The 27,223-nt window shown below is 38.2% G+C and overlaps 1 protein-coding gene across 22 annotated transcripts in view; it reads left to right on the plus strand.

The window, feature by feature from the left end:
- The window catches only part of MAP4 (microtubule associated protein 4), a 170,900-nt gene that overhangs the window by 38,894 nt on the left and 104,783 nt on the right, over positions 1-27,223 (plus strand). For 20 of the 22 annotated variants that reach the window (XM_057705681.1, XM_057705692.1, XM_057705694.1 and 17 more), the window contains one exon: positions 17,276-17,517. The exons of 1 other annotated variant lie outside the window; for it this stretch is intronic. In XM_057705681.1, coding sequence (XP_057561664.1) covers positions 17,295-17,517 — 223 coding nt within the window. In that variant the 5' untranslated portion in view covers positions 17,276-17,294. Of the gene's footprint in view, positions 1-8,605; positions 8,676-17,275; positions 17,518-27,223 lie in introns of those variants that run through there. One more of the 22 variants, XM_057705683.1, reaches the window with a different exon arrangement.

Genomic DNA, 27,223 nt, shown 5'->3' on the forward strand with positions numbered 1-27,223 from the left:
TATGTTAATTGTACCATTACTTAGATACGGTAGCTTTCCTAGGATGCTGTGTTCATTTGCCATTTTCCTGGAGTCTGTACTGAAAGTTCATTTTTAAAAAGCATGTCTGGAAAATAAACTTTTTGGATTTACTGCATGTTTGAATTTTCTGCTTTAGTCCTGACTTCATAGATGGGTCAGGTATAAAACTGGGCTCAAAATAATTTCTCTCAGTTTTAAAAAGGCATCCCTCCATTGCTTTCTAGCGTCCATTGTTGCTGTTAGAAGTCAGAAGCCAATGTCTCTCTCATAACTTGGTAGATACTGCTTGAGGAATTTTCTTTTTTTCTCCTTTCCCCCTTCTGTCCTTGTCTCTCTACTCCCTCCATCATGCCTGTCTCCCCCATCCCTTTTTTTGCTGTGATACGTTATATGTACCTTTTTGTGTGTAAAATATGTGCAAAATTTAAAGATAACAAAAAGATAAATATCTATGAATCTACCACCCATCTTATGAAATTGGACTTAATTCTAAGCCTCTCGTTGTCTCTCCCCTTTTGACTTTCTCCCCACCAGAGAGTATTGCTATTCTGAATTTGTGCCTCTCTTTGTGTTTATTATCTATTTATTTTTTCATTCAATAAATGTTTTATTATGTTCCTGCCACATCCAGACTCTGTGCTAAATACAGTAGATTCAAAATAAAATGCATATAAGATTATAAGTGTGTCTAATAGTGCCACATATTATAACTCCTTTCACACTGAATTCAGATCTTAGAATATGCATATCACTAGAAATTAATCTTTGTGTTAATTTTAATATAGAGTACAAATGTATGACTCCATTGACACTCTGTGTTGAAATTCATCCATGTTGATGTGTATATCTGTAGTTAATTAATGTTCAATGCTGTATTGATTTTATTATATGTATTAATATAAAATTTAATCTGTTCTCTGTTGATGTACATTTGGGTTGTTACCAGGTTCTTGTTCTTTTTTTGTTTTATATGTGTTTCAAACAACTGATCCTGAAGAGTTTTGTTTTTGTTTTTTAATAAATCTATTTCTTTCTTTTTCTTTCTTCCTTCCTTCCTTTCTTTCTTTCTTTCTCTTTCTTTCTTTCTCTTTTTCTTTTTCTTTCTTTCTTTCCTTTCTTCCTTTCTTTCTTTCTTTCTTTCTTTCTTTCTTTCTTTCTTTCTTTCTTTCTTTCTTTCTTTCTTTTTCTTTTTCTCTTTCTTTCTTTCCTTTCTTTCTCTCTCTCTCTCTTCCTTCCTTCCTTCCTTCCTTCCTTTCTTTTTCTTTCTTTCTTTCTTTTTTTCTTTCTTTCCTTTCTTTCTCTCTCTCTCTCTTCCTTCCTTCCTTCCTTCCTTTCTTTCTTTTTCTTTCTTTCTTTCTTTTCTTCCCCCCCCCCTTCTTTCTTTCTTTCTTTCCTGCATTGGGTCTTCGTTGCTATGCATGGGCTTTCTCTAGTTGCGGCAAGCAGGGGCTACTCTTCATTGTGGTGTGCAGCCTTCTCATTGTGGTGGCTTCTTTTGTTGTGGAGCACGGGCCCTAGGCACGTGGGCTTTGGTAGTTGCAGCACATGGGCTCAATAGTTGTGGCTTGTGGGCTCTAGAGCGCAGGTTCAGTAGTTGTGGCGCACTGGGCTTAGTTGCTCTGCAGCATGTGCGATCTTCCCGGACCAGGGATTGAATCTGTGCCCCCTGCATTGGCATTTTGTTTTTGGGTAGATACCCTTTGTTAGATAAAGGATGCTTCCATCCTGATTTGCTGAGAGATTTTCTGGAGGCTTTTTTGATTTTATCTCAAGATGAGCATTTAGTTTCCCTACTGAATCTGTTGATGTGAATTACATTAATAGATTTTTCTAATGTTTAATTAGCCAACTTGGTTCAAAATGTATCTTTTATACATTACTAGATTTGCTTTGCTAATATTTATTTTAGGATTTTTTTCGTTTAAGTCAGGGGTCAGCAAATTATGGCTCATAGATCAAATTTAGCTCACATTGTGTATTTTAACATAATCCATGAGCTAAGAGTGGCTTCTGCATTTAAAAATAATTGACAGAATATCAAAAGGGGAAAAATATTTCATGACAAATGAAGACATGAAATTGGAATTTCAGTGTCCATAAAGTTTTACTGTAACACAGACACACTAATTCATTTCTGTATTGTCTGTTGAAACTTTCACACTATAATGGCAGCGTTGAGTACAGACAGTGCTTGCTATGCACAGATGGGGACCTTGCTTTTACACAGTACTTCAGGACTGTAAAAATGGCCATGCAGAATGAAACTGCAAAGTAATGTTAATAGTCAATGAGAAAAGTTACTGTTCTGTGAACTTCAGAAACTTTAAAAGTTCCCTTGTTGCCTCTTATAAATGCATAGGGAAATGAAAAAAAATAAGAAGACTCATATTTAGTACTCCGTAATTTAAAACATTAGAAACTTTGAGAATTAAAATATTTTGTTTCTTAGTAAAAAAACATACCAAGAGTAGTTTCTTCTCTTCTTGTGACTTATAATGTGGAATGGGCATCTTTCCTCTGCCTTGGCAAGTTGTTATACTACTTTCTAAGTTTGAATCTGCTTTCAGGATTTTATCCTTTGTGTTTTCAGTGTCACAAAGTATTTTGAGAATTATTTTAATGTGAAATTTCTTGCCCGAGTCACTTCCTCCAGGACATCCTCATCTTTTTCACCAAACACACATAGATAAGCTCATCTTCACTAAGTTCCTCCTGCTGCATATGCAGTCTTTTGAATGATGGTAGAGTCAACATTCCCGCAGCGTAGCAGTTACTTCTGTAACTCCATTCACATTTGATTTGATTTTCACATTCAGTGTTACTCCTTTTTAGTTCTTTGCTGCACCTTCGTTTTTGTTGACCAGTTCCCTCTTACAACTATCGTTTTTGAAAATGTCACATGGGTTTATCACTGGGAGACGAGGCAACACAACTGTTTGTGCATGAACTGAATAACAGATGCTCAGTGACCAGTCACTAACATACTTTGTGACGTGATAGGTCACTGATCTTGATGCACACCTGTTATTTATGTAGTGATTTGTAGACTGAAGAGCTAGCAGCAAATTTTGTGTTTTATGCAATTACTCACAGTTAATATACCGTGATAACTGGAACTTGAACTAGATTGTTGAAGGACTGGTATTATTTAACTAAACTATGGTAATTGAAATTCGTAGATATTAGAACTTTGCAAAGCAAGGACTGCCTGTATTTGTGACAGAGATTATATGGGCCTCAAAATTTAAAAAATTTATTATCTCGCTCTTTACAGAAAATATTTGCTGACCCGTGATCTAAGTTCATAAGTTTACTTTTGCTTATAATTTTCCATTACTGTATTCTTGCCTGGTTTTGATATTGGGGTATATTACCAATAATCATGTAGTAATCACTAGCAAATACCTAAAGCACATAAGGTGTTCCAGGCACTGTTCTAACATTTTATATATTAACAGATCCAGAATTAGTTAATTCTGTTATCTCCAACTTACTTATGAGGAAACTGAAATAAAAGCAGTTAAGAAACTTGCCCAAGGTCACATAGATACTAAGTGGTAGAACCCAAATTTGAACCTCTGGTGGTCCAGCGTGGATCCCGGCCCCTACTGCATTATACTCATGTTGATATTAGTCTCATAAAATGAGTTGAGGAGCATTCTTTTTCTAATTTCTAGAGTTTGTGTTAGATCAACACCTTAAATACTTGGTAGAACTCCTATAAAACCCTTTGTGGGGTGTGTGTGTGTGTGTGTGTGTGTATTTGGAAGATTTAAAAATACTGTTTCAATTTCTTTAGTTGATTTCGTACCGTTTAGGTTTTCTATTATATTTTGGATCAGTTTTTGTGATATATACTCTTTTAGGAATTGATCTTTTTTATCTGCTCTTTGAATTTGTTGGCATAATTTTACATTTTCTTTTTTTCTCTCCTGCATTTGTGGCATTATTTTTCTTTCCTAAAATTGTTCATTTGTGCCTTCTCTTCTTTTTTTATCAGTCTTCCCAGTGGTTTGCTAACTTCATCAGTCCTCAAAGAGGACTTTTGCTTTGCTGATCACCTCTTTTGTTTCTTTGTGCTTTATTTTTGTTTATGATTTTATTTCCTTCTTTTGATTTTATTCAGATTTTTATCTAACCCTTAAGCTAGATGTTAACTAATTAATTGTTCTTCCTTTTCTAATATAAACACTTAAGGCTGGAGACATTCTTAAATTCCCTCTTCAAGTATATTCCACAAACTTTCTATGTAATATTTTTTGGTATTATTCAGTTCTAAGTATTTTTTCATTTCTATTATGGCTTAACTCATGGGTTATTTGTAATGTTTTAAAATTTCCTAATACATTAAAAAATTCAGGTTTTATTTCTAACTTATTTGTATGTTTCATAAATGTGGATTATGCAATAATTTTTTAAAAGTCTTTATTTCCTAGTATACATTTATTTTAAAAAGAGAGTTTCATATGTGCTGAAAGAGAAAGTGTCTTCTCCAGGGTACTCTGTAGTTTAGTAGTTGAAACATGGAGTTGCTCAAAGCTTATATTGTATTTGCTAATTTTGTCTACTTGATGTGTCAGTTGCTGGGAGAGGAATATTATGACATCCTCCTATGAAGGAGAATTCGTCTATTTTTCCTCATTACTCTCAGTTTTATGTATTTTTGAACATCTGTGTTGTGAGGTACATACAAGTTTAATATTTATTTATTTATTTATTTAATTTGTTTTATTTTTGGCTATGTTGGGACTTTGTTGCTGCACCCGGGCTTTCTCTGGTTGTGGTGAGTGGGGGTTACTCTTTGTTGTGGTGCATGGTGTTCTCATTGCTGTGGCTTCTCTTGTTGCGGAGCACGGGCTCTAGGCACGCGGACTTCAGTAGTTGTGGCATGTGGGCCCAATAGTTGTGGCTCACGGGCTCTAGAGTGCAGGCTCAGTAGTTGTGGCGCATGAGCTTAGTTGCTCCATGGCATGTGGGATCTTCCCGGACCAGGGCTCAAACCCGTGTCCCCTGCATTGGCAGGCGGAGTCTTAAGCACTGCACCACCAGGGAAACCCGCAAGTTTAATATTTAATATTGATAAATTTTAGTGAATTAAACTTTTTGACATTTTATTTCTACGAATGGCTTTTTTGCTTAGAGTTGATTTTGCTTGATATTTATATACCTACACCAATCCGGTATACCTTTTTATTATACAATTGAACCTTCTGTAGTAGATGCTGCTGGTGCCCTGTCTGGATCCCCTTAACCAGCCAGTGTGTCCCTCAGCCAGTGACTGCCTTGGTGAGGGTTACAGAAATCTTGGCCCCCTTCCCTCATGGTGGCACTGACTCAGTGCTGCAGTTGTGCTCCACAGCTTCCCAGGGAGGAGGCAGAGAGGCTGAAACCAATTTTGTCTCCCTTCTTTCTCCTACAGCTTTCTCATGAGGGTACTCCCTCAATAAACGACTTTTATAAAAATCCGTTTCAGGCTTTACTTCTAGTAAACTGGATCTAAAACACCCTCTGGACAAGGGAGAACTTGATCTCTTTCTAGCCTTAAGTTTTACAAATCCTGTTTTAAGTTTCATTTTGGTGAATTTTATCTTTAATGTGTTAGATAGATTGTTGCTTAATTCAGTAGCTCTCAATTGTGGGGGCCTTTCAGAATTAACTCCTAAAAACTGAAATTGCTCAACTCTGTCTCTGATTCTGTTCCAGTGGCTTTTCACTTTTAACTCAGGTCTTTTCCTCTATTTCAGGTAAAATGTTAAAAGTTATGTTAAATAGTAGCTTGAAAGATTCCTCTGACTTTTCACTTTGTTGGTTCAGTTTTCACTTAATAGTATTGTTTTTACTTCTAAACTCCCCCCCCCCCCCCCGAACGCATCTGTAAGGTACTTTTATGGTTTTTTTTTTTTTTAATTAATTATTTAAAAAATATTTTTGGCTGTGTTAGGTCTGCGTTGTTGTGCACAGGCTTTCTCTAGTTGCAGACAGTGGAGGCTACTCTTTGTTGTGGTGCACAGGCTTCTCAGTGTGGTGGCTTCTCTTGTTGCAGAGCACAGGCTCTAGGCCACGGGCTTCAGTAGTTGTGGCACACAGGCTCAGTAGTTGTGGTTCATTGGCTCTAGAGCACAGGCTCAGGAGTTGTGGCACACGGGCTTAGTTACTCCATGGCATGTGGAATCTTCCCAGACCAGGGATCGAACCCGTGTGCACTGCATTGGCAGGTGGATTCTTAACCACTGCACCACAAGGGAAGTCCCTATAAGGTACTTTTATGTTAAGGGTAAGACATTCATCACCACCAAGATTGTTTTACAATCTTAATTGTTTTAAGTACTCCCATAGAGTTTATGTTGTTTTCTTTCCTGCTCAGAAGAGCTGAACTGCTGTGTCCCAGTGCTGATTCCGTCCTAGGAGCAAGAGTGGAAGAGCCAGCAGGCTTCTTCAGCTGGGCAAATGTCGACCCCCACAAGACAAGGCTGGTGTTGAGATACAGAACAAAGCACAGCCAGCAGAATTCCTGTGCTTAATGAGTGCCTACGAGGTGTCCCTTTATTATACTAGATGCCTAGGACCCATCTGGGAACTCAGAGACCAAGGCAGGCTCTGGAAGAGAGACACATTGTAAATACATAATTACAGAACTGTCAGCCCAACTTCCTCTCTCCTCTTAGTTCTAGCTTCCATTTCCCTTGACTTTCACTGACATTTTATACAGTAAAGCATGGTGTGGCTCTGAACTTAAGAGAGAAACTTCACTTGATGGAGAGGTTTTTCTTAAGTATAATAGTTCTCAAAAGCGAAGAGCTAATCAAGTGTGATTACTTCATCCAATTTCCCCAGCCTAAGTAGTTTAAAATTCCATAATCTAGTTATTATTCGACAAAGACATGTGAGCTGATACTATAGAGATTTAACATTTTTAAAGATTTAATATTTATACAGTGATGTTAACATCATGGTGGTAGCTGATCTCATAAACAAAAAATGATTTGTTTTTGCCACATTGCATCATGTTGTTGTGCTTTTCTAAAAGCAGAGAGCTATTTTTGTTGCGCTGCCTAATAATGATAAGATGACCAGCATGGAGAGCTGGCCTGTCTGGTTACTCCCTTGTTGGCTTTTTTTTCATGATTGCTCTGGCACAGGCCATGTTTAGAAAGTAGGAGAAATGAGATGAATATTCTTAATTAGTGATGACCTTCCCACCTTGAATCTGTTTATTCTTAGATTTCCAGTTCTGAATTTCTGTAGCTTTGGTACCTCTGATTAATTTCAAATTAGACATGGTTTTCTATTAACTTTCGTTTACCATTTTAGAACTGTTTAGTTAGCCCCTTTATCTTGTTGGCTTTTGCTGTTTTGGCCCATCTTCTGTATAAAGTAATCCACTAAGAGAAGATATATACACTACTTAGACATGGTCTTTCCCCTTTGGGACCTAGTAGGTTACAGGAGCTTCTAGTATATACAGCTCACTACAGTATAGATCAGGCTGTACTGTTCATCAATAGAAGTATAGATGATGTATCAGTTCTGAATGATACTGGGAGAACAGATTCTAAAAAGGAATCAGAGAAAAGATGATAGGAAATGGACCTCGATTTCGAGACTAACAAGAGGAAGTAAAGAGAATTTGAAATGTGGAGAGCAATATGAGCAAGGGTATACGGTGATAACATCAGTGGTCTGCTTGTAAAATGGCAGCGGGTCCCATGTGACTGAAATATAGGGAGACCCAAGTGGAAAACTGCTGGTGGTTGTATTAGGTGATAGGACTGGGTCTTCTAGGATTGTGTGGCCTTGATATCACACTAAGGAGTTTTGTTTTGTTTTTAAATAGGCATTGGGGTCCTTTTAAATCAACCAATGTGTTTTCCTGATATTCAGGACTCTTCCCAACTGCCTTCATCCTTTAAGAAGAAAAGGTAGAGCAAAAAAATTGATTTTGAAGTATAGTGATATCATTGTGTCAGGTAAAAGCAGAGACTGTAAAATTCCAAAATTTTGCCAGTTTTGTCACACCCTGCATCTGTGTCTGGTATTCTCTGGGTCTCCTCTTAGCCTGATCCTCAATCCCAGTTTCATTTATGATTTGTTTTCTCTGATTCTTTTTTTGTCATCTGTTAAAGTGAGGGAATTGGATCCTAGATTATTTGAACTGGTGTTTTTTTAAAAAAGCCTTTAGAGATCTTAAGTGTTTAGAAATACTTTTTGGATAAGTGTAAGCAAACTCTGAATGTTTTTTTGTCTGTTAGACTGAGGTTAGACTAAAGGGGATGAATAGTAAAGTTTTAAAAAATACTTTCTCTTTTTCAAAATTTGGGGTCATTAGGTATGGATGATCATCTTAAGGTTCACTCTGCTTTTAAAAAATTGAGATAAAATTGAAGATTTGCTCTTGAGGATGGTTATAACAGAAATGTAAGTGCTGTGTCATTGTCGTCTCTTATTTTGGCGCACATAACCAGACTTCAGCAGACAGCAGACATGCTGTCTGTATCACATGGCTAACAGTGGGAGGTATCTAGTGTAGATTCTTCTTCTTGGGGAAATAGATTCAAATTCACTTGGATAGAAATGTGGCAGGTGCTTGTTTAGAGATCCAAAATGGATTCAGTCAGGACCGAATCTAAGCTGCCTGGATAGTTCCTGTAAGTAAGGTAGGCGTTAAGCCTTGTGCTGCAAGTTCTTAGGTATGTGAATATGTGTGTGTGCATGTGTGTGCAGTGTTTTTGTATTTACAGGACAGGGCTCCCTAAAGTAGCAGTGGGATAAGGAACACTTTGTTTTGGGGACTACATGGAAGTAATGTATATCAGTGTGTTCTTTAATATAGGAATGTCACTGGGTGATGGCCTCAGCTATTCTAGAATCAAGGGCTCTCTCCTGTTGTTAATCCTATGATGAACAGGACAAATGTTGGTGATGAACAGAACCCTGCTGAGCCTGGAAATTCCATCACTTGGTCATAGTACAGCTGTTGTCCTTGTAGTGTGTAGGGAGGCACCTGGGGGTGGAAAGCTAACCTATTCCACAGGGAGGTTGGAGTTTATTGCTCACGACAGTCGAGGTGTTGCTGAGCTGTCTGTTGTCATTTCCAGTCTGGTTCTGGGGAGGAGCAGGAGAACTTCAGCTTAGCTTCAGGGATCATAAGTGCCTGTGAGCTGTGTAAGGACCCCTAGAGGTCCTTAATAAAGATTTGGCATTACTTCAAATGAAATAGTTTCGATTGAAAGGTTTTCTAATTAAATAAATTAAAAACAGAACACAGCCTCCAGACAAATAAGGTTCAGCTTGATATGTTACAGGCCTCTGAAAGAAATTCATGAAAACAAATCTAAGGAATAAAGTCCCCATTTAGTATCTGAAAGCTTGCTAGGCAAACTCAAAAAATTTCATGTTAAATGTGGAATCTTTATGATGCAGACTATACCTTTAACCATGTCAGATTATAAATGGTCTCTGGGACTGTCTGGGATGCTGGGTTTCTCCCAAGCCTGAGGAACAAGCCCTGCATTTTGGCCATAGCACTCTCCTGGGATTGTAGCTTAGTGCTGGTTTCAGAATTCTTTGTCGTGCAAAAAAAAAGTATAGAAGAAAATATTAGCCCACATATCTTTACAGTTTTGTGTCTTGTCCTTAACTCACCCCTCCACCCCACCACCCAAACAGGACAGAATATCAGTCATGGAGACAATTTAAGTGAGTATTAGGAACAGTCTCCTACCTTTAAGAATTATTATTAAATTTTTTTTTAATTAAATTGGTTAATTGGAACTCAGAATGCATTTCCCTTAGATAAACAATGTTATAAATGATAATTTTGGTTCTAAACTAGTCCAAATTACTGAGAAGAAAGTTTCTTCCTTTTTTCTAAAATTGACAGGCAGTGTTTTGTTTTGTTTGTTTTTTTAACATACTGGTATTCTTTTTTTTTTTTTAAGGACTTTTATTGAGATGTAATTGACATACAATATAAACTGCATATATGACAGGCAGTGTTTTGAAAGGTGTTGAGCTTACCTTTGGCATTCTGTTACCTCCCTTTCTCTTATCCCCTAGGGCCTTTGGGTCCACATACCTTCTCCCGACTTTGGTAACTTATCCAGATCTGCTTTGTTCCCTGAAATATTCCTTGTTGCTAAATTGTGTTTCTTCCTTTTTACCCTAAAACCAGAAACTCAGACACTTTCAATGTAATTTATCTCTGGAATTAGGAGGAAAGCTGCTTGCTAACTAAACTCACATAAGGTGGAATGATGGTCCTTCAAGGGGTGTATGTCCCCTTACCCCCCCTTTAAATTGTGAAATAGGATTCTGTACTCCTAAAAAGAGAATACTGGTTGCTGCAAATGAATCTTGGTAGAAGTTTGGCTAATGTGGCCGAGTGAAATGAAAATATTACAGTGGTTATGAAAAATGTCTTAAGTATGTTGGTGGGGATTAGGCTTCTCTTCTTCCTTTTCATGAATTTTCTTCCTCCAGTTTGGTTTCAAAGTAGCACCTTTGGTCGGGGCAGGCATGTGGGAAGGTTAATAGGTGAGGACAGAGGCAACAACAGGCTATTTGCAAACTAGAATGCGAGTTTCTCATCAGACAGAATGAGCGCAGATCCCAACTGAGTGACTATAGATACAACTGACCTAAATTTTTCAAGAGAACTGGGAGCTTGAAAAGTTGCCCATACTGCTGTGCATTAAATTAGATATGAACACTATTTCATCTGTATAGACCTAGAAAATATTTTCAGTTCAGTAATTAATTCCGGAGTTTGTGATCTGAAGTAAACCGTACAACAGAGAAGGCACTTGTGACTTCATCATATATTCTTACTTACTCTTTATGAGCACATAGCTATTAATAGGAAGAGAATAGTCAGGAGACCAAAATTCTCTCCTGTGCTTCATCATCATGTCCTGTCATTTCCTCTTGCCTTGGTTTACCTAGGTGTTTTCAAAACCCTCTCAGCAGATAGTTTCCCGTCAGGCATGAAGTCAGAATGAAAGATCAGATGTCCAGAGTGCTGTGCTTGAAAATGGTACTCTCTTGGTGTCTGGTTAAATAACATGGGGCTTATTTTCTGGCAGAGTGGTGTCAAATCTCCTTTGATGTTAGCCAGAACTGGGTGGAGTTTCTTAAGCTCCAGTCAGATTTGCTCAAGCAGGCACTGTGCACTGGGGAGTTGGTTTTTAGTTTCTCTCTTTGCTGAAAGGCTTTTGCCTTTTAATGAACCTGAACCCAGTTATAATTGAGAGTACTTGATATATAAAATAATAGTCACACAAAGGTTCTATATGAAGTTTGTTTATTTCTAATTTAAATGATGAAACTGAATTATAAGTAGCTTATAGAATAGTCAACCTCAGGAATCATTTAACATACCACTCTCATTTTACAGCTTAGGGAACTCAGCCCTGGAAGGTGACTCACACAAAGCCGTAGTGAGAGTCAGACTGAACTAGTGAAGCACGGAAATTTTAACCAGCTTTCTTTTCTTGCCTCCTGTCAACAAATCCATTTAAAGTTAACAGAACAGGACTCCCTAGGTGGTGCAGTGGTAAAGAATCCGCCTGCCAATGCAGGGGACGTGGGTTTGAGCCCTGCCCTGGGAAAATTGCACATGCCACAGAGCAACTAAGCCTGTGCACCACAACTATTGAGCCTGTGCGCTAGAGCCTGTGAGCCGCGACTACTGAGCCCATGTGCCACAACTACTGAAGCCCATGCACCTAGGGCCCGTGCTCCACAACAAGAGAAGCCACTACAGTGAGGAGCCTGCGCACCACAATGAAGAGTAGCCCCTGCTTGCAGCAACTAGAGAAAGCCCGTGTGCAGCAACGAAGATCCAACGCAGCCAATAAATAAATAAAATAAATAAATTTATAAACAAAAAGATGAAGTTCACAGAACAAGGAACTATATTCAATATCTTGTAATAACCTATAATGGAAAAGAATCTGAAAAAGAATATATACATATTAAGAATATATATATATATATATATATATATAACTGAATCACTTTGCTGTACACCTGAAACATTGTAAATCAACTATACTTAAATTTAAAGAAATCCAAACTCAGTTAACTTTTTATCTTTATAAATAGAAGAGGAAAAGCATAAATAGTCAGTGAGAGATGATTTTTTTAAAGTAGATACTTCTCATTCACAAGGTACATTTTTGAATTTTCCTGAATATCAAGATTTGAGAAGAACACTGTGTCATATCTTTTGTCTATAAAATACATAAGTAAACATTTTAAGGCATGATAAATATTAAGTGACTTTAAATGATTCTGTAAGTGGGATGACATTCATTCATGAAGTTATTAAGATCAATTCTGGAGCACTTACAGAACCAGCTTAACAGATCTGTAGAGCACCTAAGGAATTTATTATACCTACACATATTTTAGAATAGAATAACGATAAAATTGAGTAATCTTCTCTTTAATTTATTGAAAATTGGGACTTTTTGGCTAAAAGCTAGTACTTTTACTTCCACTAGCTAGTATTGCCTTTACAGGGTCATTTTACATAAGTAGATTGTGTGTGTGTGTGTGTGTGTGTGTGTGTGTGTGTGTGTGTGTGTGTGTTTAAATCATACTTCTATTTATATGTGATGACAGGAAAAGAAGAGCTAAACTGTGTTGAGATGCAGATGCTGGATAGTTAGATACATTTACTTGGAGCCAAGTGACCCTCCCACTTTCCAGCTGTCTTTAATTTTCTGTCAGTTCTACCCCCTTAGGCTGAATTTTAGCTGCTGTTCATATTCCATGAACCACGTCAGCCCAGAAAATGGTTTGGGAGATTGGGAGGTGAGGAAGAGGGGAAAGATTACATTGAATAATAAGCTGCCCTTTGAGAATCTACACTCAGATAAATGAGTTTTAAAATGTATTGCTGTGGGACTTCTTAGGTGGTGCAGTGGATTAAGAATCCGCCTGCCAATGCAGGGGACACGAGTTCGATCCCTGCTCCAGGAAGGTCCCACATGGTGTGGAGCAACTAAGCCCGTGAGCAGCAACTACTGAGCCTGTGCTCTAGAGCCCGTGAGCCACAACTATTGAGCCCATGTGCTGCAACTACTGAAGCCCACGTGCCTAGATCCTGTGCTCCACAACAAGAGAAGCCATAGCAATGAGGAGCCTGCATACCACAACGAAGAGTAGGCCCCGCTCTCCGCAACTAGAGAAAGCCCACACGCAGCAATGAAGACCCAATGCAGCCAATAAATAAATAAATAAATAAGTTTTAAAAAAAAGGTCCCAGGACCTTAAAAAAAAAATAGAAAAAATGTATTGCTGGGACTTCCTAGGTGGCGCAGTGGTTAAATCCTCCTGCCAGTGCAGGGGACACAGGTTCAATCCCTGCTCCAGGAAGATCCCACATGCCGCCGAGCAACGATGCCCGTGTGCCACAGCTGTTGAGCCTGTGTGCTGCAACTACTGAAGCCCACGTGCCTAGAGCCCATGCTCCACAACAAGAGAAGCCACCACAATGAAGAGTAGTCCCCAGTCGCCGCAAGTAGAGAAAGCCTGTGTGCAGCAATGCAGACCTAATACAGCCAATCAATCAATCAATTTAAATAAAATGTGTTGCTTGTTTTGTCTGTATTTTCACCAGTGTCCTAAATTAGGAAAAGTCTGAGTAGATTGCATGAAGTAAGTGTCATAATTACATATTTCCAGGAAAAATAAATCTGTTGGGCTCTTATTGTATGTTGTTAAAGATGGTACAGGTGTCCTTACAAGTTCTTTTTGACTGTGAAACTGCTTAATTGTAGACACCCTCTATTGTTTTTTGTTCATAACAACTTTCAAAGGCTAACTGGTAATAATAGTTATCATAGATAGAAAAGGGAAAAGCAGTTCCTTTTTATGGAACCCTTTGACATTCGTCAGTGCTTTGCAAATGCTTTAAATGAGTCTTTTTTTTTTTTTTGGCCCCACTTTTAACCGCTGGACCACCATGGAAGTCCCAATAAAACTTTAATTGAATTACATGAATCAGTTTCATAGCTTCCTATTTTTCTTATCACAAGCTTAAATCCATGTAATTTGTAGTAAATTCCTAAGAATAATCTTGTTTCTCTCTTGAGAGATTGATTTTACTAAGCTGTAAAAATCTACAGGGCATTTAACTTTTACAGTTATTTATTTTCCCACCATAATGGGCTACTTGCACAAGACAAACACTAAGGAAAAAAGTTTGTTGTAGTGAGTACTGAGATAGGAGATTGAAGGCTTTGTGTATATTTGTGTATTTATTTTTTTTCCTCCGTTTGTTTCTACCAGTTTTCTTGCATGTGTTTTGTTTTATTTATTTATTTATTTATTGGGTGCCTTGGGTCTTCATTGTTGCGTGAGGGCTTTTTCTAGTTGCGGCAAGCGGGGACTACTCTTTGTTGCGGTGCGCAGTATTCTCATTGTGGCAGCTTCTCTTGTTGCAGAGCACAGGCTCTAGGCACGCGGGCTTCAGTAGTTGTGGCACATGGGCTCCAGGCACAGGCTCAGTAGTTGTGGCACATAGGCTTAGTTGTTCCGAGGCATGTGGGAATCTTCCTGGACCAGGGATCAAACCCGTGTCCCCTGCATTGGCAGGTGGATTCTTAACCACTGTGCCACCAGGGCAGTCCCTTCTTGCATGTGTTTTAAATTTAAAGCTCTGTTGTTATATGCGTATACATTTAAATTGTTATATCTTCCTGATGAATTGACCCCTTTATCATTATGTAATGTCTGTTTTTATTCCTGGTAGTATTTGTTCTGAAGTCTGATTTGTCTTTTTTTTTTTTGAATTTATTTATTTGGCTACATCGGGTGTTAGTTGCGGCATGTGGGATCCTCTGCTGTGGTGTGAGGGCTCAGTAGTTGTGGCATGTGGGCTTAGTTGCCCCGCAGCATGTGGAATCTTAATTCCCTGAGCAGGGATCAAATCCATGCCCCCTACATTGGAAGGCAGATTCTTAACCACTGGACCACCAGGGAAGTTCGCCTCCTCCTCCCCCCGATTTTGTTTTGTGTAGGAGAATTGAGTTTATAATCTGTGCTAGTCTGATTTATTATCTCAACTTGCTTTAAGCCTCTATGCTACCACTCTTATGCTTTATACAACATTGAAACATACAGCAAAGCCTAGGTGTTGGATTTGGGAATTGGGGATGGATGACTTTTGATTTTTCAGCGTTCTAGGAATATTTGTGTAGTGCATGTTTTGTAATTGTGGTAACCTTATAGCTTGGTCCTATAGAGGAAACTGAAAAGAAATAATGAACAAGAGAAAGGTCTTTGGGTTTCATATTTGTAGCACAAGATAGTATAAGTGGGAGGAGAGTGTGTGGGGACAAAGATGAAGATAAAATGACTGTATTCCTTGCTGTGTATTTCTTTTCCTTTAGTAAATTTGTTGGAGAGAGTTAGACAGTGGAGGAGAGGTTGAAAGGAGTGCCTGACCATTAAGTGGCTTGAATCATAGTAGATTTTGGCTTTTAAAAAATTGAGTTAGGGAAATACTGTGTATATTAGTTGAGATCCTTTGGTTGCAAGCAACAGAAACAGATTGACTAAATGAGAAGGAAGGCAGCCAGGGCAACTAAACAGCTGCCACTTTGTGGACCTTCCTTCCAGGATGTAGTCATGAAATGGTCCTTTTCCAACCATTCTCTTCCTGTCTTCTGATTGGCCAAACTCTAGTCATGGGCCTAACTCAATGAGAGTGGGCATTGGTGTGTATGGGGGAGATAAGGAAGGGTAAATTTATGGGCAGACAAAAGCAGTAGCCATTACACTATGCAACTAAGGATTGCTGTTTGATTTATGTTTACCCAATCAAGAAGATAGCTCATATGTCCACTCATCCTTATGAGTTTCTTGGAGTCTCTATTAAATTAGACTCTTAGAAAGCAGAGATGGTACCTTGCATACCTTTTAATTTCCTACTGTGCTATGTATGTACTGGGAACTCTTTTTATTACATTATATACTTCTGTATTTTCTTGGCTATTAAAGTTTTGCTTATAGTAGATTATACTTTTTTTTTTTTTCTTTTAATCGTGCCACGAGGCTTGTGGGATCTTAGTTCCCCAAGCAGGGATTAAACACAGGCCCTGGCAGTGAAAACACTGAGTCCTAACCACTGGACTGCCAGAGAATTCCCATATACTTTTTAATTTCATGTTATGTTTAAAAATTGAAAGCCTGGTGTTCTGTAAAGATGGTAATGTACATGACCACAGAGAGGGACTGCTTCCCCTAGCTAATTCAGGGAATATTGTCTGTGTTTTTCATGCCAGCAGGGCTAAGTGTAGTTTGGTTGACAGAGCCATGTCCAAGTGATTCATGAAGCAGTACTTACCCCTGCAAGATAAGGCCCATATTCCTAGTCGCTGATAAAGAGAAGTGATTTCATTTACCTGATAGTAATTAACCTTTTTTAAAAAAATGGGAATATAACTTAATCTGACCTCCTTTGGTATATATTTCTAAGAATTATTCTGTGACATGACTTGGAAGTTAAGATAAATGGAATAGTTGAGAGGGTTTTAAGACTTGAAATCAAAAGACCTGATTTCAGTCATGCTGGCTGTAACCTTGGATAAGTTGAGAGGTTTTTTTGCACTTCATTTTTCTTATTAATGAAAAGGACAAAATGGCACTCTACCTCCCAGAGATATGAGAAAAAGTGTTTACCTTGGGTAAGACTGTCTGTTACTGAGCTTTGGTTTTCTTTTCTTTCTTTCTTTTTAAAATTTTTTATTTTTAAAAATAAATTTATGTATTTATGTATTTGTGTATTGGCTGCATTGGGTCTTCGTTGCTGTACATGAGTTGCAACGAGCGGGGGCTACTCTTCGTTGTGGTGCGTGGGCTCATTTCGTTGGATTCTCTTGTTGCAGAGCACGGGCTCTAGGCACGTGGGCTTCAGTAGTTGTGGCATGTGGGCTCAATACTTGTGGCTCATGGGCTCTAGAGTGCAGGCTCAGTAGTTGTGGTGCATGGGCTTAATTGCTCCACGGCATGTGGGATCTTCCGGGACAAGGGGTCGAACCCAGGTCCCCTGCATTGGCAGGGGCTTCTTAACCACTGTGGCACCAGGGAAGTCCCTGAGCTTTGATTCTCTAATCTATAAAATGGGGGCGTCTCTTTTAGCTCTAAAATTTTAGCTTTTAATTCCTTTTTTGTTTAAAATAATGAGAGTTTCTAGGAACTTTTTTCCCTATGCTCATCATATGAAACATTTTCCCCCCTTAACCAGGCAGTTGCAGTGGTGCAGAATGGCTGACCTCAGTCTTGCAGATGCATTAACAGAGCCACCTCCAGAAATTGAGGAAGAGATAAAACGGGACTTTATTGCCACACTGGAGGCAGAGGCCTTTGATGATGTTGTGGGAGAAACTGTTGGAAAAACAGACTATATTCCTCTCCTGGATGTTGATGAGAAAACTGGGAATTCGGAGTCAAAGAAGAAACCATGCTCAGACACTAGCCAGGTTGAAGGTAAGTAATTAAGCCAGACTGGATATATAGGTTCAGAATGTAGATTAGGGATTACACTTTGGGTCATAATCTTAGAAACTGTTGAGGAAACTGAACTGAGTTTTTTAGTGTAGGCTAGTAACTTTATCTAAATTTCTTAGGTAGGTAGGTTCATTACATTTAGTAGGGTATCTGTTCTTGAAGCCGTAGATTACTCTTAACCCTAAAGTTTCTTCTGTAATGTCTTAACTACTGTATAATCTGCCTCTTAATTTCCTAATTTAAACTGTCTGCTGTGCCTTTTCTTTGAAAGTAGCTTCGTAAAGTTGGATACTTTAAATTCTGTATTTATACCAAGACTTAATTTGGAATGAAGTCAGATGCTACCTGTCTTTGAGAGTAATCCTAGGTCAGGATTAAAAAATGGGTTAAACCCTTTAAAAGAGATTTGCTGCCTTTATATATTGCTGGATCCGATTTGCTAACATTTGATTGAGGATTTTTGCATCTATGTGCGTATGGGATATTGGCTTGTTGTTTTCTTGTGAGGCCTTTGTCCGGTTTTAGAATTGAGGTCATGTTGACATCATAAACTGATTTGGGAAGTGTTCCCTCCTATTCTATTTTCTAGAACAGTTTGTGTTGAATTGATGTTTTTTTTCTTTGATTTTTGACAGACTTTGTCAGTGAGGCCATCTGGACCTGGCGTTTTCTTTGTCAAGTTTTTAACTAGGAATTCAGTTCAAGAGATGTAGAGCTGTTCAGGTGGTTTTCTTTTTCTTTTCAAGTGAGCTTTGGTGGTTTGTATCTTTCAAGGAGTTAGCCTGTTTCCTCTAAGTCATCAAATTAATGGTGATAAAATTATAATATTACCTTATTCTTTTAATGTCTGTAGGATCTCTTGTCATGTCCTGTTTTCAATTCCTGCTAGTATGTTTTAATATTTTCTTCCTTCTGCTTACTTTTAGTTGATTTGCTCTTTTCCTGGTTTTTTAAGGTGGCAGCTTATTAGATCATTGATTTGAAACATTTCTTTTCTAAAATAAGCATTTTTTAAAAATTGAGATATAATTGACACAAAACATTAGTTTCAGGTATACAACATAATGGTTCAGTATTTGTATATATTGTGAAATGATCACCACAAGTCTAGTTAACGTCCATCACCACATATAGTTATGAATTTTTTTCCTCTTGTGATAAGAATTTCTAAGATCTACTCTCTTAGCAACTTTTAAATATAGTACAGTGTTATTTTTAACTATAAACACCATGTCGTACATTGTATCCTCAGGACTTATAACTTACTTATTTTATAACTTTTAAATTTTATTTTGACTCCTTTCACCCATTTGCCCACCCCCCATCTCTGGCAACCATCTAAAATAGGCTTTTAATGTTATAAATTTCCCTGTAATCCTAGTTGTAGATGTGTCCCATGGATTTTGGTATGTTGTTTTTTTAATTTGCTTTCAATTCAAAATGTTTTCTAATTTCCCTTATGAATTCCTTTTTGATCCATGGATTATTTAGAAGTGTTAATTTCTCAATATATGGGGATTTTTTAGATATTTTTCTGTAATTGATTTTTGGTTTAACTCTGTTGTGGTCAGAAGACGTCCTTTGAAATTTCAGTTTATTTTATTCAGTTCAATTTTTCAGGGTTTCTTTTATGGTACAGATTGTGGCCTGCCATGGTCAGTGTTCTGTGAGCACTTGAAATAAAGTGTATGATGCTGTTATGGTGTGGAGTACTCTTATTAATGTCAGTTAAGTCTAGTTGGTTGATAGTGTTGTTCAGGTTTTCTGCGTCCTTGCTGACTTTATATTTACTTATTCTAATGACCTAGGAGAGATATTGAAGTGTCCATGTAATTTTGTGGATTTCTTTCTCCCTTTATTTCTATCCACATTTGTTTCATGTTTTTTGAAGATCTGATGTCATGGGCACATACATTTATATTGTTATGTCTCCTTGAATAAATGACCCTCTTACCATCTCTCTTTATTCCTGGTAATATTTTTTGTTCTGAATTCTAATTTTTGTCTTTATTAATGTAGTTACCCTAGTTTCCTTTTGCTTAGTGTTTGGATGGTATGTCTGACTTCTTCCTTTCACTTTCAACACGTTTCTTTTTTAATATTTAATAATAGTGGGTTTGATATGGTTGGATTTAAATCTGTCATTTTGCTAATAGTTTTCTATTTTTTCCATCTGTTCTTTAGTCTGTTTTTCTTTTTCTGTCTGCTTTTGGATTAATTGAATATTTTTTATAATGCTATTTTAACTCCAGTTATTGGCTTATTGTGTATATTTCTTATAAAAATTGTTTTATATTTGACCTAGAGTTTACAGTGTACATTTTTAATTTCTTCCAATAGTATTCTACCATTTCATGTACAGTGTAAAACTCCATGCAAAACAGTAAATGTCCAGTTTCTCTTTCATTTTTTATGTTGTCATACATAATTTGACTTATGTTAGTTACTTACGTTGTTACTGTTTTTGCTTTAGATTGTCAGTTATCTTTTAGAATGAATAAAAATATGAGAAAAAGCCTTTTACCTTTAATTTTTACCATTTTGGGCATTATTCATTTCTTTGTATAGACCCAAATTACTGTCTAGCACCATAGTCCTTCTGCCTGAAAAACTTGTAACACTTCTTCTCCTATATAGTACAAATCTGCTTAACAGTGAGTTATCTCAGCTTTGTTTTATTTGAAAAACAAACCTTGAGTTTTGGAATATACTTTTTGCTAGGTGTTATATTCTGTATTACTTTTTTCTTTCAATAATTTAAAGGAAAAGTAGTCTTCCTACTTGCATAGTTTCTGATACGAAATCTGTTACAATCTTGATCAGTGTCCCTCCCCCTTCAAGATTTTATCTTTATCTTGGGTTTTTAGCAGTTTGAATGTGTTGTGTTCAGGTGATATTTTGTTATTTGTCCTTCTTGGCATTCTCTGAGCTTGATCTGTGCTTTGCTTCTTCCTTTCTCTCTTCTCCTTCTGGGACTCCAGTTACATTTTTGTTAGATTTTTGAGTATTGTCCCACAGCTCTTTGATGCTCCGTGTTTCATTTTGGGTACTTTCTTTGACCTATTTTCAGGTTCCCTGATTTTTTACCTGGTTGTGTTGAGCACTCCGTGGCATTCTTTATCTTTAATATCTTTACTGTGTGTAACTTCTAGCATTTCTGTTTGACTTTTAGTGTTTCCATATCTCTGCTGAAGTTATTCATCTGTTAATGCATATTTCTATCTTTTCCATAATTATTTTATTTTATTTTATTTTATTTTTTTCCATAATTATTTTAAATGTCTGTCTGGTAATTTGAACATCTGGGTCATCTCTCAGTCTGATTATTTTGTCTCTGCTGTTTTTTCTTTTTATGGTACTTTTTATGTGTATCTTAATTTTTGAGTGAATGCTGGACCTCACATGTAAAACAGTAGAGACTGAGATTAAAAAGTATTTATGCCTGGAAATGAGTGCATGTTCAGGCCACTCAAGATGGCTGTTCTCTTGCTCTCTGTACATCCCCTGCCCAACCAGTGCCTGCTTCACCTGCACTCTAGTCACGTGACTGACCTTCCTACACTCCTGCCCCGCCCCCGCCAGTGATTGTTCTTATCAAAGGGGCGGGGAGGGGTGTGCCCCTCTGCTGGTTTCCCTGGTACCTAATGAGCCCACCTGACATGATCTTCTATAATTGGTAATCCCCCCCACCCTCTGCTGGCAGTGAAGACTGCCACCATGTCCTGCCCACTGTCTGCCGCACATGGTGGGGTGTCACTCCAGGACCTTGCTTTAGCTGTGTAAGGTCCCCATACAGTACACTGTTGATGCCTCTGTTGCTGACTCTGGGCTCTTTCTTTGGTTTTAGAGGTGGGCAAGTACAGACCTTGTAGACCTGCGGGGTACAGCCCAACAATGGGTGTGTCTCTTCTTTTACTAGTTAATTAATACAAAGAGTTGAGTCAATTTAGGCTAGTGCTGAGCTCGGGTTGGGCTTTGTTGTTACTGTGATGGTCTTCAGTGCACTACTGGTTTCAAATGCTTCTATTCCTGTTTGTAGAGTAGGGACTGAGGTGCTAGAAAGCTTTTCTCAAAGTTCTTGTTCCACTCCCAGCTTTTGGCCCTGCTGTGCACCTGGCCTCAAAAGGATCTCTCTCCATGCTCTCCCCTCCCTTATCAGAAGAGGGATAGCCTGGTAGTGGGCAGGAGTTGTTTTTTAATAAATTTATTTATTTCTTTATTGGCTGCGTTTGGGTCTTCGTTGCTGTGTGCAGGCTTTCTCTAGTTGTGGTGAGTGGGGACTACTCTTTGTTGTGGTACATGGGCTTATTGTGGTGGCTTGTTGCAGAGCATGGGCTCTAGGCGCGTGGGCTTCAGTAGTTGTGGCACATGGGCTCAATAGTTGTGGCTTGCGGGCTCTAGAGTGCAGGCTCAGTAGTTGTGGTGCAAGGGCTTAGTTGCTCCGCAGCATGTGGGATCTTCCCGGACTAGGGATTGAACCCGTGTGCCCTGCACTGGCAGGTGGATTCTTAACCACCACACCACCAGGGAAACCCAGGAGATTTTTTGTTTGTTTTTTGGTCTTGGTTTAGCCTCAGTCCTGTGTGCATGCAATCTCATGGTTGAGTCTTTTTCTCAGTAATATTATCCCTCTTACAGGGATAGGGTTTTCTAAAAGTATTGGTGTAGGATCCTGGGCTAGAACTTTTTCTGGCTCCTCCCCTAGGGTAAGAGGGGATTTTCTTGTTACTCCTTCCCCAGCTGCAGTGGATCTTCACCCGCATCCTGGGGCTGACAGGGTTTGATACTCTTCCCCCAGCAGCTTAAAGCTTTTGTTTGCATAGGGAAGAGGGGTCCTAGGGGACAGGGCTTCTTCTTTGCTTTAGTGGCAGCTTTTTCCAGGTCTGCACCACTGAGGGCAGCTCTCTGGTGTCCCCCCTCTGCCTCCAGTCTTTCTAACCTGCAAGTGAGTATGAACTCCCTTTGTGTCTGTGGATCCCAGGGACCCTCTCATGCTAGCCTTCACTTACCCTTTAGCAAATCGTTAAACTTTTTAGTTGAATTCTTCTCACCTGCTTGCATGGCATGTGAGACACAGGAGAACCATTGCTTACTTCCCGTATCTCCTTGAGGGGATTAGCTTTCTTTGGATTCCACACTACTTGGTTGCCCTAAAACCTCAGCTCTCTGGTGAGTTCAAGTTATGATTTTGTAGTTGATCTGGCTTTTTTTGTTGTTGATAGGGTGGGAGTGACATTTCTTCTGGCTTTCTGTAGCCCGAGTGGAAAAGGAACTCCTGCTGCTTTTGTATGTGCTTTATTGGAGGCCAGGTGGGGGGTGTGTGGAAGGGTAACCAGAAATGATCAGAAGAAATATTATTGAGAGTTTAAAATCAAATTATATCCGTATAAATATTTACTCCAAGAAAGAAATTGGATTCCTTAATGGAAAATGGGAATGTCTGTTCTCTTTTAATCCTTAATGGTCAGTGGAATTATTTGTCCTTTGATTAACCTAAAAGGAACACTGTAGTTGGAAGAAAGGAAATGGTACAGAGTAAATATTTTAATAATTTGAGTCATGACTAAGATACTCTTCCCATCCCCATTAACTTACCCTCATCAGTCATAGGTGGAGGAAGCTTGCTGCTTTTCATTGAAAATTTTCCTTTAGCTGTGCTCCCACCACCTGGCACTCAGCTTAGGTGGGTGAGGATAATGAGATGGTAGCACTGGATTTTCTTGTGGTTCATCTTGGGTGACTTGGTCTGTGTACCATGAACTTGACCCAAGAGAAGGAGAGTTTTTAAAAAACTATTTAGCTTATAAAAATTATTAAAATTTCTCTGATTATATTTTTAATATGTGAATAACCTGTAATTAAAAGTTCATTAGCTCAAGAACGCTGCTCTAGAAATTGATAACTGTTTCCTCCAGGAAGGACTGACTGGCTAGAGTATAGGAGTAGGAGGGAGACTTATTTTTACTGTGTAATCCCTTCGGACTAGTTGGATTTGTACACCTGTTCAGAGTTTATAATTATGATATAACTAAATTATAAATTGCTAATTTTTTTCCATACCACCTTGTTTATAGAAGGTTTGGCTAAGGATAAATGGGAGGAGGAGAGGTGGCTGTTTGGAGACATTGAAGAAGAAAGGAAAAGAGCTTCCTTATTTAGTTTTGTAGAAATCTGGTGCAATGAGTGAGTTCTCTGTGAATAAGCACTTCTCTGCTATGGGTCTGATTTTTACAGATTTTATCAGATGATGGTTTTTGCCAAAATGATAGGTTTTGTGTTTGTTTTTTGCCTGGGAACATTCTAAATAAGATGTTTTTTCCTCTGAATACTTCCCCAGAGTGATGAAAGGTCCCTAGACTTCATCATGTTTATTATTCCTCCAACTTTAAGTTCAGTTTTGTTATTGGATGAAATTCAGTAAGTTATCACTGGTACTCTTGATATGATTTTACAGCAGGCTCACTTAGGCCAATGACTGGAAATTTATCAACCAGTTTCCTGCAGCTAGATATAAAAAGAGTAGTTAAGTAGGTTACATATAATGGAACTCTTTGGACAGTGGTGTATTTATTTCTTTTAATTCTTATACACCCATTGTAATTGCCCTTAGCTTTAAAACGAAGGGGAAAGAAAGCAGGACTGTCTTTATGTAACTTAACACAAAGTAGGAAATATTGCTTTTTTCCCCTTCAGGTACAGTTCTTGGCCCAAACCTGGAAAAAAAGATTTTTCTAAGAAACTATCTGTCTGATTTTTTTTAAAGCATGAAATGGTATTTCAAGTTCACAGTGTGGGTGCTAGGGATACCTTTTTTGTACTATACTCTTTCCCATTTTACCCCCATTTAGTTTTGAGTCTACAAGTATTTTCCCTTAATATTGCCTCCATAAAATACCTAAATAGCCAAATACCTAGAAATGAAACTGGTTTGAAACTTTTTCTAAATGCCTGTCTCCTTGGGAAACAATTCTTAAGATACTTTTTCAGAATTTTTTTTTTTCCCTTCAAAAATGGTATCTTCCTAATACTTGTTCATCATCAGCTCTGTGGCTCTGTGTCAGCTTTCTATAGGCTAGGAAGGCAAAAGACAGAAACTTTCTCTTAGTTGGGAGTAACAAAACAATACAACTTCTGTGACTCTTGTTCATTCAAAACATTGTCACAGATGTTTGAATGAACATGTAACACACTGTTGACCCTTAAACACAAATAATTGGCAAATTTGTGGGCAAGCCACTTAATTTTTCTATACTCTGTGTGCTTAGATAGAGCATTTATAAGATTGAGAGGATACTTACTCTCCAACATTTCAGGAGGTTTTTGAGGGTAAGAACTTGTTTCTATAGAATGTTTTAATCTTAGGACAGTGGCTCTCAAAGTGTGGTTCTTGGACCAGCAGTATCACTTGGGACCTTGTTCAAAATGCAGTTCTTAAGCAAACTCTGGGGATAGGACTCAGCAATCTGTTTTTTAACAAGCCCTTGAAAGTGACTTGGATGAATGTCCATGATTGAGAAACACTGATCCTGAAGAAGGGGCCTAAAGTAAGTCCTGGGAAGGATGATAAATAGATACTGCAGAACTTTTCCTCGTTCAGCTGACCGGGGCTTTCTGTTGCGGAGCTTCGTAACTAACTTCATTGGCCACCAGAGGGCGATGTTGGCACGGGCCTAACTTTTTACACACAAAGGAGGCCTAGCATTGAGACCATGCCGAATCCTCATTTTGCCCAAAGGGGACTCACTGTGGCTCTCTTCTTCACAGCACACATGCCCTCTCAGCTTCTTGCTACTTCCCCTCTCTGCCAAATTGATTTGCCAGCTGTAGGACTCCGAAATCTCTTGCAGAGAAGAGATTAAAAAAAAGTAAATTTCAATATCTTTGTCTCAGAGCATGTGATTCTTTTTAAAAACTTGTGTTATTTTCAGTGCTGTATGTATTTAGCTGAAAAAGTTTTCATTTCATGAAATGGGAGTCTGTCCCTCTGGGAAACCAGAAAGAGGACAGTATAGCATCTTTTGAATGAGGACGTAACCAGTAATGCACAGCTTTCCAATGATTAATTGGAAATTAATTTCAGTGTTCTCTTGAGGTTACTTTGTACTTTAATGATCAATCTACAGTTGATTTATAGCTGTTCTATAGATAAGTCAATATAGTTGATCAATCTGCAGTTGAATAACAATAAGAATAATAATAGTTAACACTTACTTAACACTGTGCATTTGCCATGTGCAGCAGTTGTCTCTTCTGTCTCCTGCATCATCAGTTCCTCTCTTCAACTGGGTCATTCATCAGCATCAAACATACTTATAATTTTTTCATTCATAAAAAATCCTATCTCAATCCATGTCCATCTCATTTACTTTCTTTTATTCTGTTCCTTCTTTGAAAAAGATGTATCTACTCCCTAATCTCAGTTCCTTTCCTCTCATTCTCTCTTGAACCCACTCCCATCCAACTGTAACCTACACCATGTCACCCAACTGTTCCTTTGAAGGTATAAGACTTTACATTGCCAAGAATGAATCCGGGATGACTCAAGGTATTGGCCTGAGCAACCAAAAGGAAGGAATTGTCATCTTGTGAAATTGGGAAGGCTGTAGAAGGAGTAGATTTTGAGGCAAAGGTAAGAATTTCAGCTTATCTGTGGAGAAGATATCTAGTCAAGAGCAGTAGGCAGCCAGATAAAACAGTCTGGAATTGAGAGGAGAGTTCTGGGCTAGAGATACATATCTGGAGGTTGATAATAAATAAAGCATTGGCTAAAGGTGGTGTTCTACAAAAAATCATTTATGAATGGGTTTAGATCTTCCAAGAACCTTCCCTGACTTGCATCCCTTCTCCCATATCCCACACAACCCCCTTTATCTTTTTGTCTTCCCCTTGAAAAGTGCCTTTCTTCTCTGAATCTTCCTTTGTCATGGCACTTATAAGGTCATAATTAAGCTATTTGTTGCCTCACACTTAAGCTACTCTAGAACAGGGATAGTGTTTTATTTTTATATTCTTGCAAAATGACACATTTAGCAAAAGCAGAGAGGCACAGAATAGTTCAGAGTGTACCAGCAACCTCAAGTTGCTCCCTGATAAGAAACCAGAGGTCAAAATGACAAGTGAGATAAGTGACAGGGTGGAACTATGGAGAAGCACGTCCAGTGACATCATGCAGAGTCTCACAGTCTGTGGGGAGGTAAGGTGGGGCTGGGAAGCCTTAAAGAGAGATCACTGCTCTTGGCACATGGTAGATGTACAATCATTGCTTGTTAAACTGGTCATTTTTTCTGTTATTAAACTAAAATCATTTTGTTCAGGTGTGGGTTATTTATGTTAAGGTGCAGACTAACAAGTAATTATGTCTGCAAGCTAAAGTGGTAGGTCTTTATTTAGGTGGGTGTAAGTGTCTAATCCTGAACCCTCTTTATAATTTTCTGCAAAAATTGTTTTCTGACTTTGATTTGAAAATATACCCTACTTCTTACCCAAGTTTCTTTTTGGAAAAGAAAAGAAAAATAGTACTAACAGTTGTAATTTATAATAACGGTACCCTAGCATGAAAGAAAAGCAGAGATCTTTTAAGAGGTTAATTTGTCAGGTTCTTTCTATAGCTGAGAAACTCTAAGAGTTGCATAGGGCAAAGATATCAAAAAAATAAACACCATCGTGACCCAGCTATCTTCTGTGA

This window comes from Hippopotamus amphibius, chromosome 13 (genome assembly GCF_030028045.1).
Source record: "Hippopotamus amphibius kiboko isolate mHipAmp2 chromosome 13, mHipAmp2.hap2, whole genome shotgun sequence".
Lineage (NCBI taxonomy): Eukaryota > Metazoa > Chordata > Mammalia > Artiodactyla > Hippopotamidae > Hippopotamus > Hippopotamus amphibius.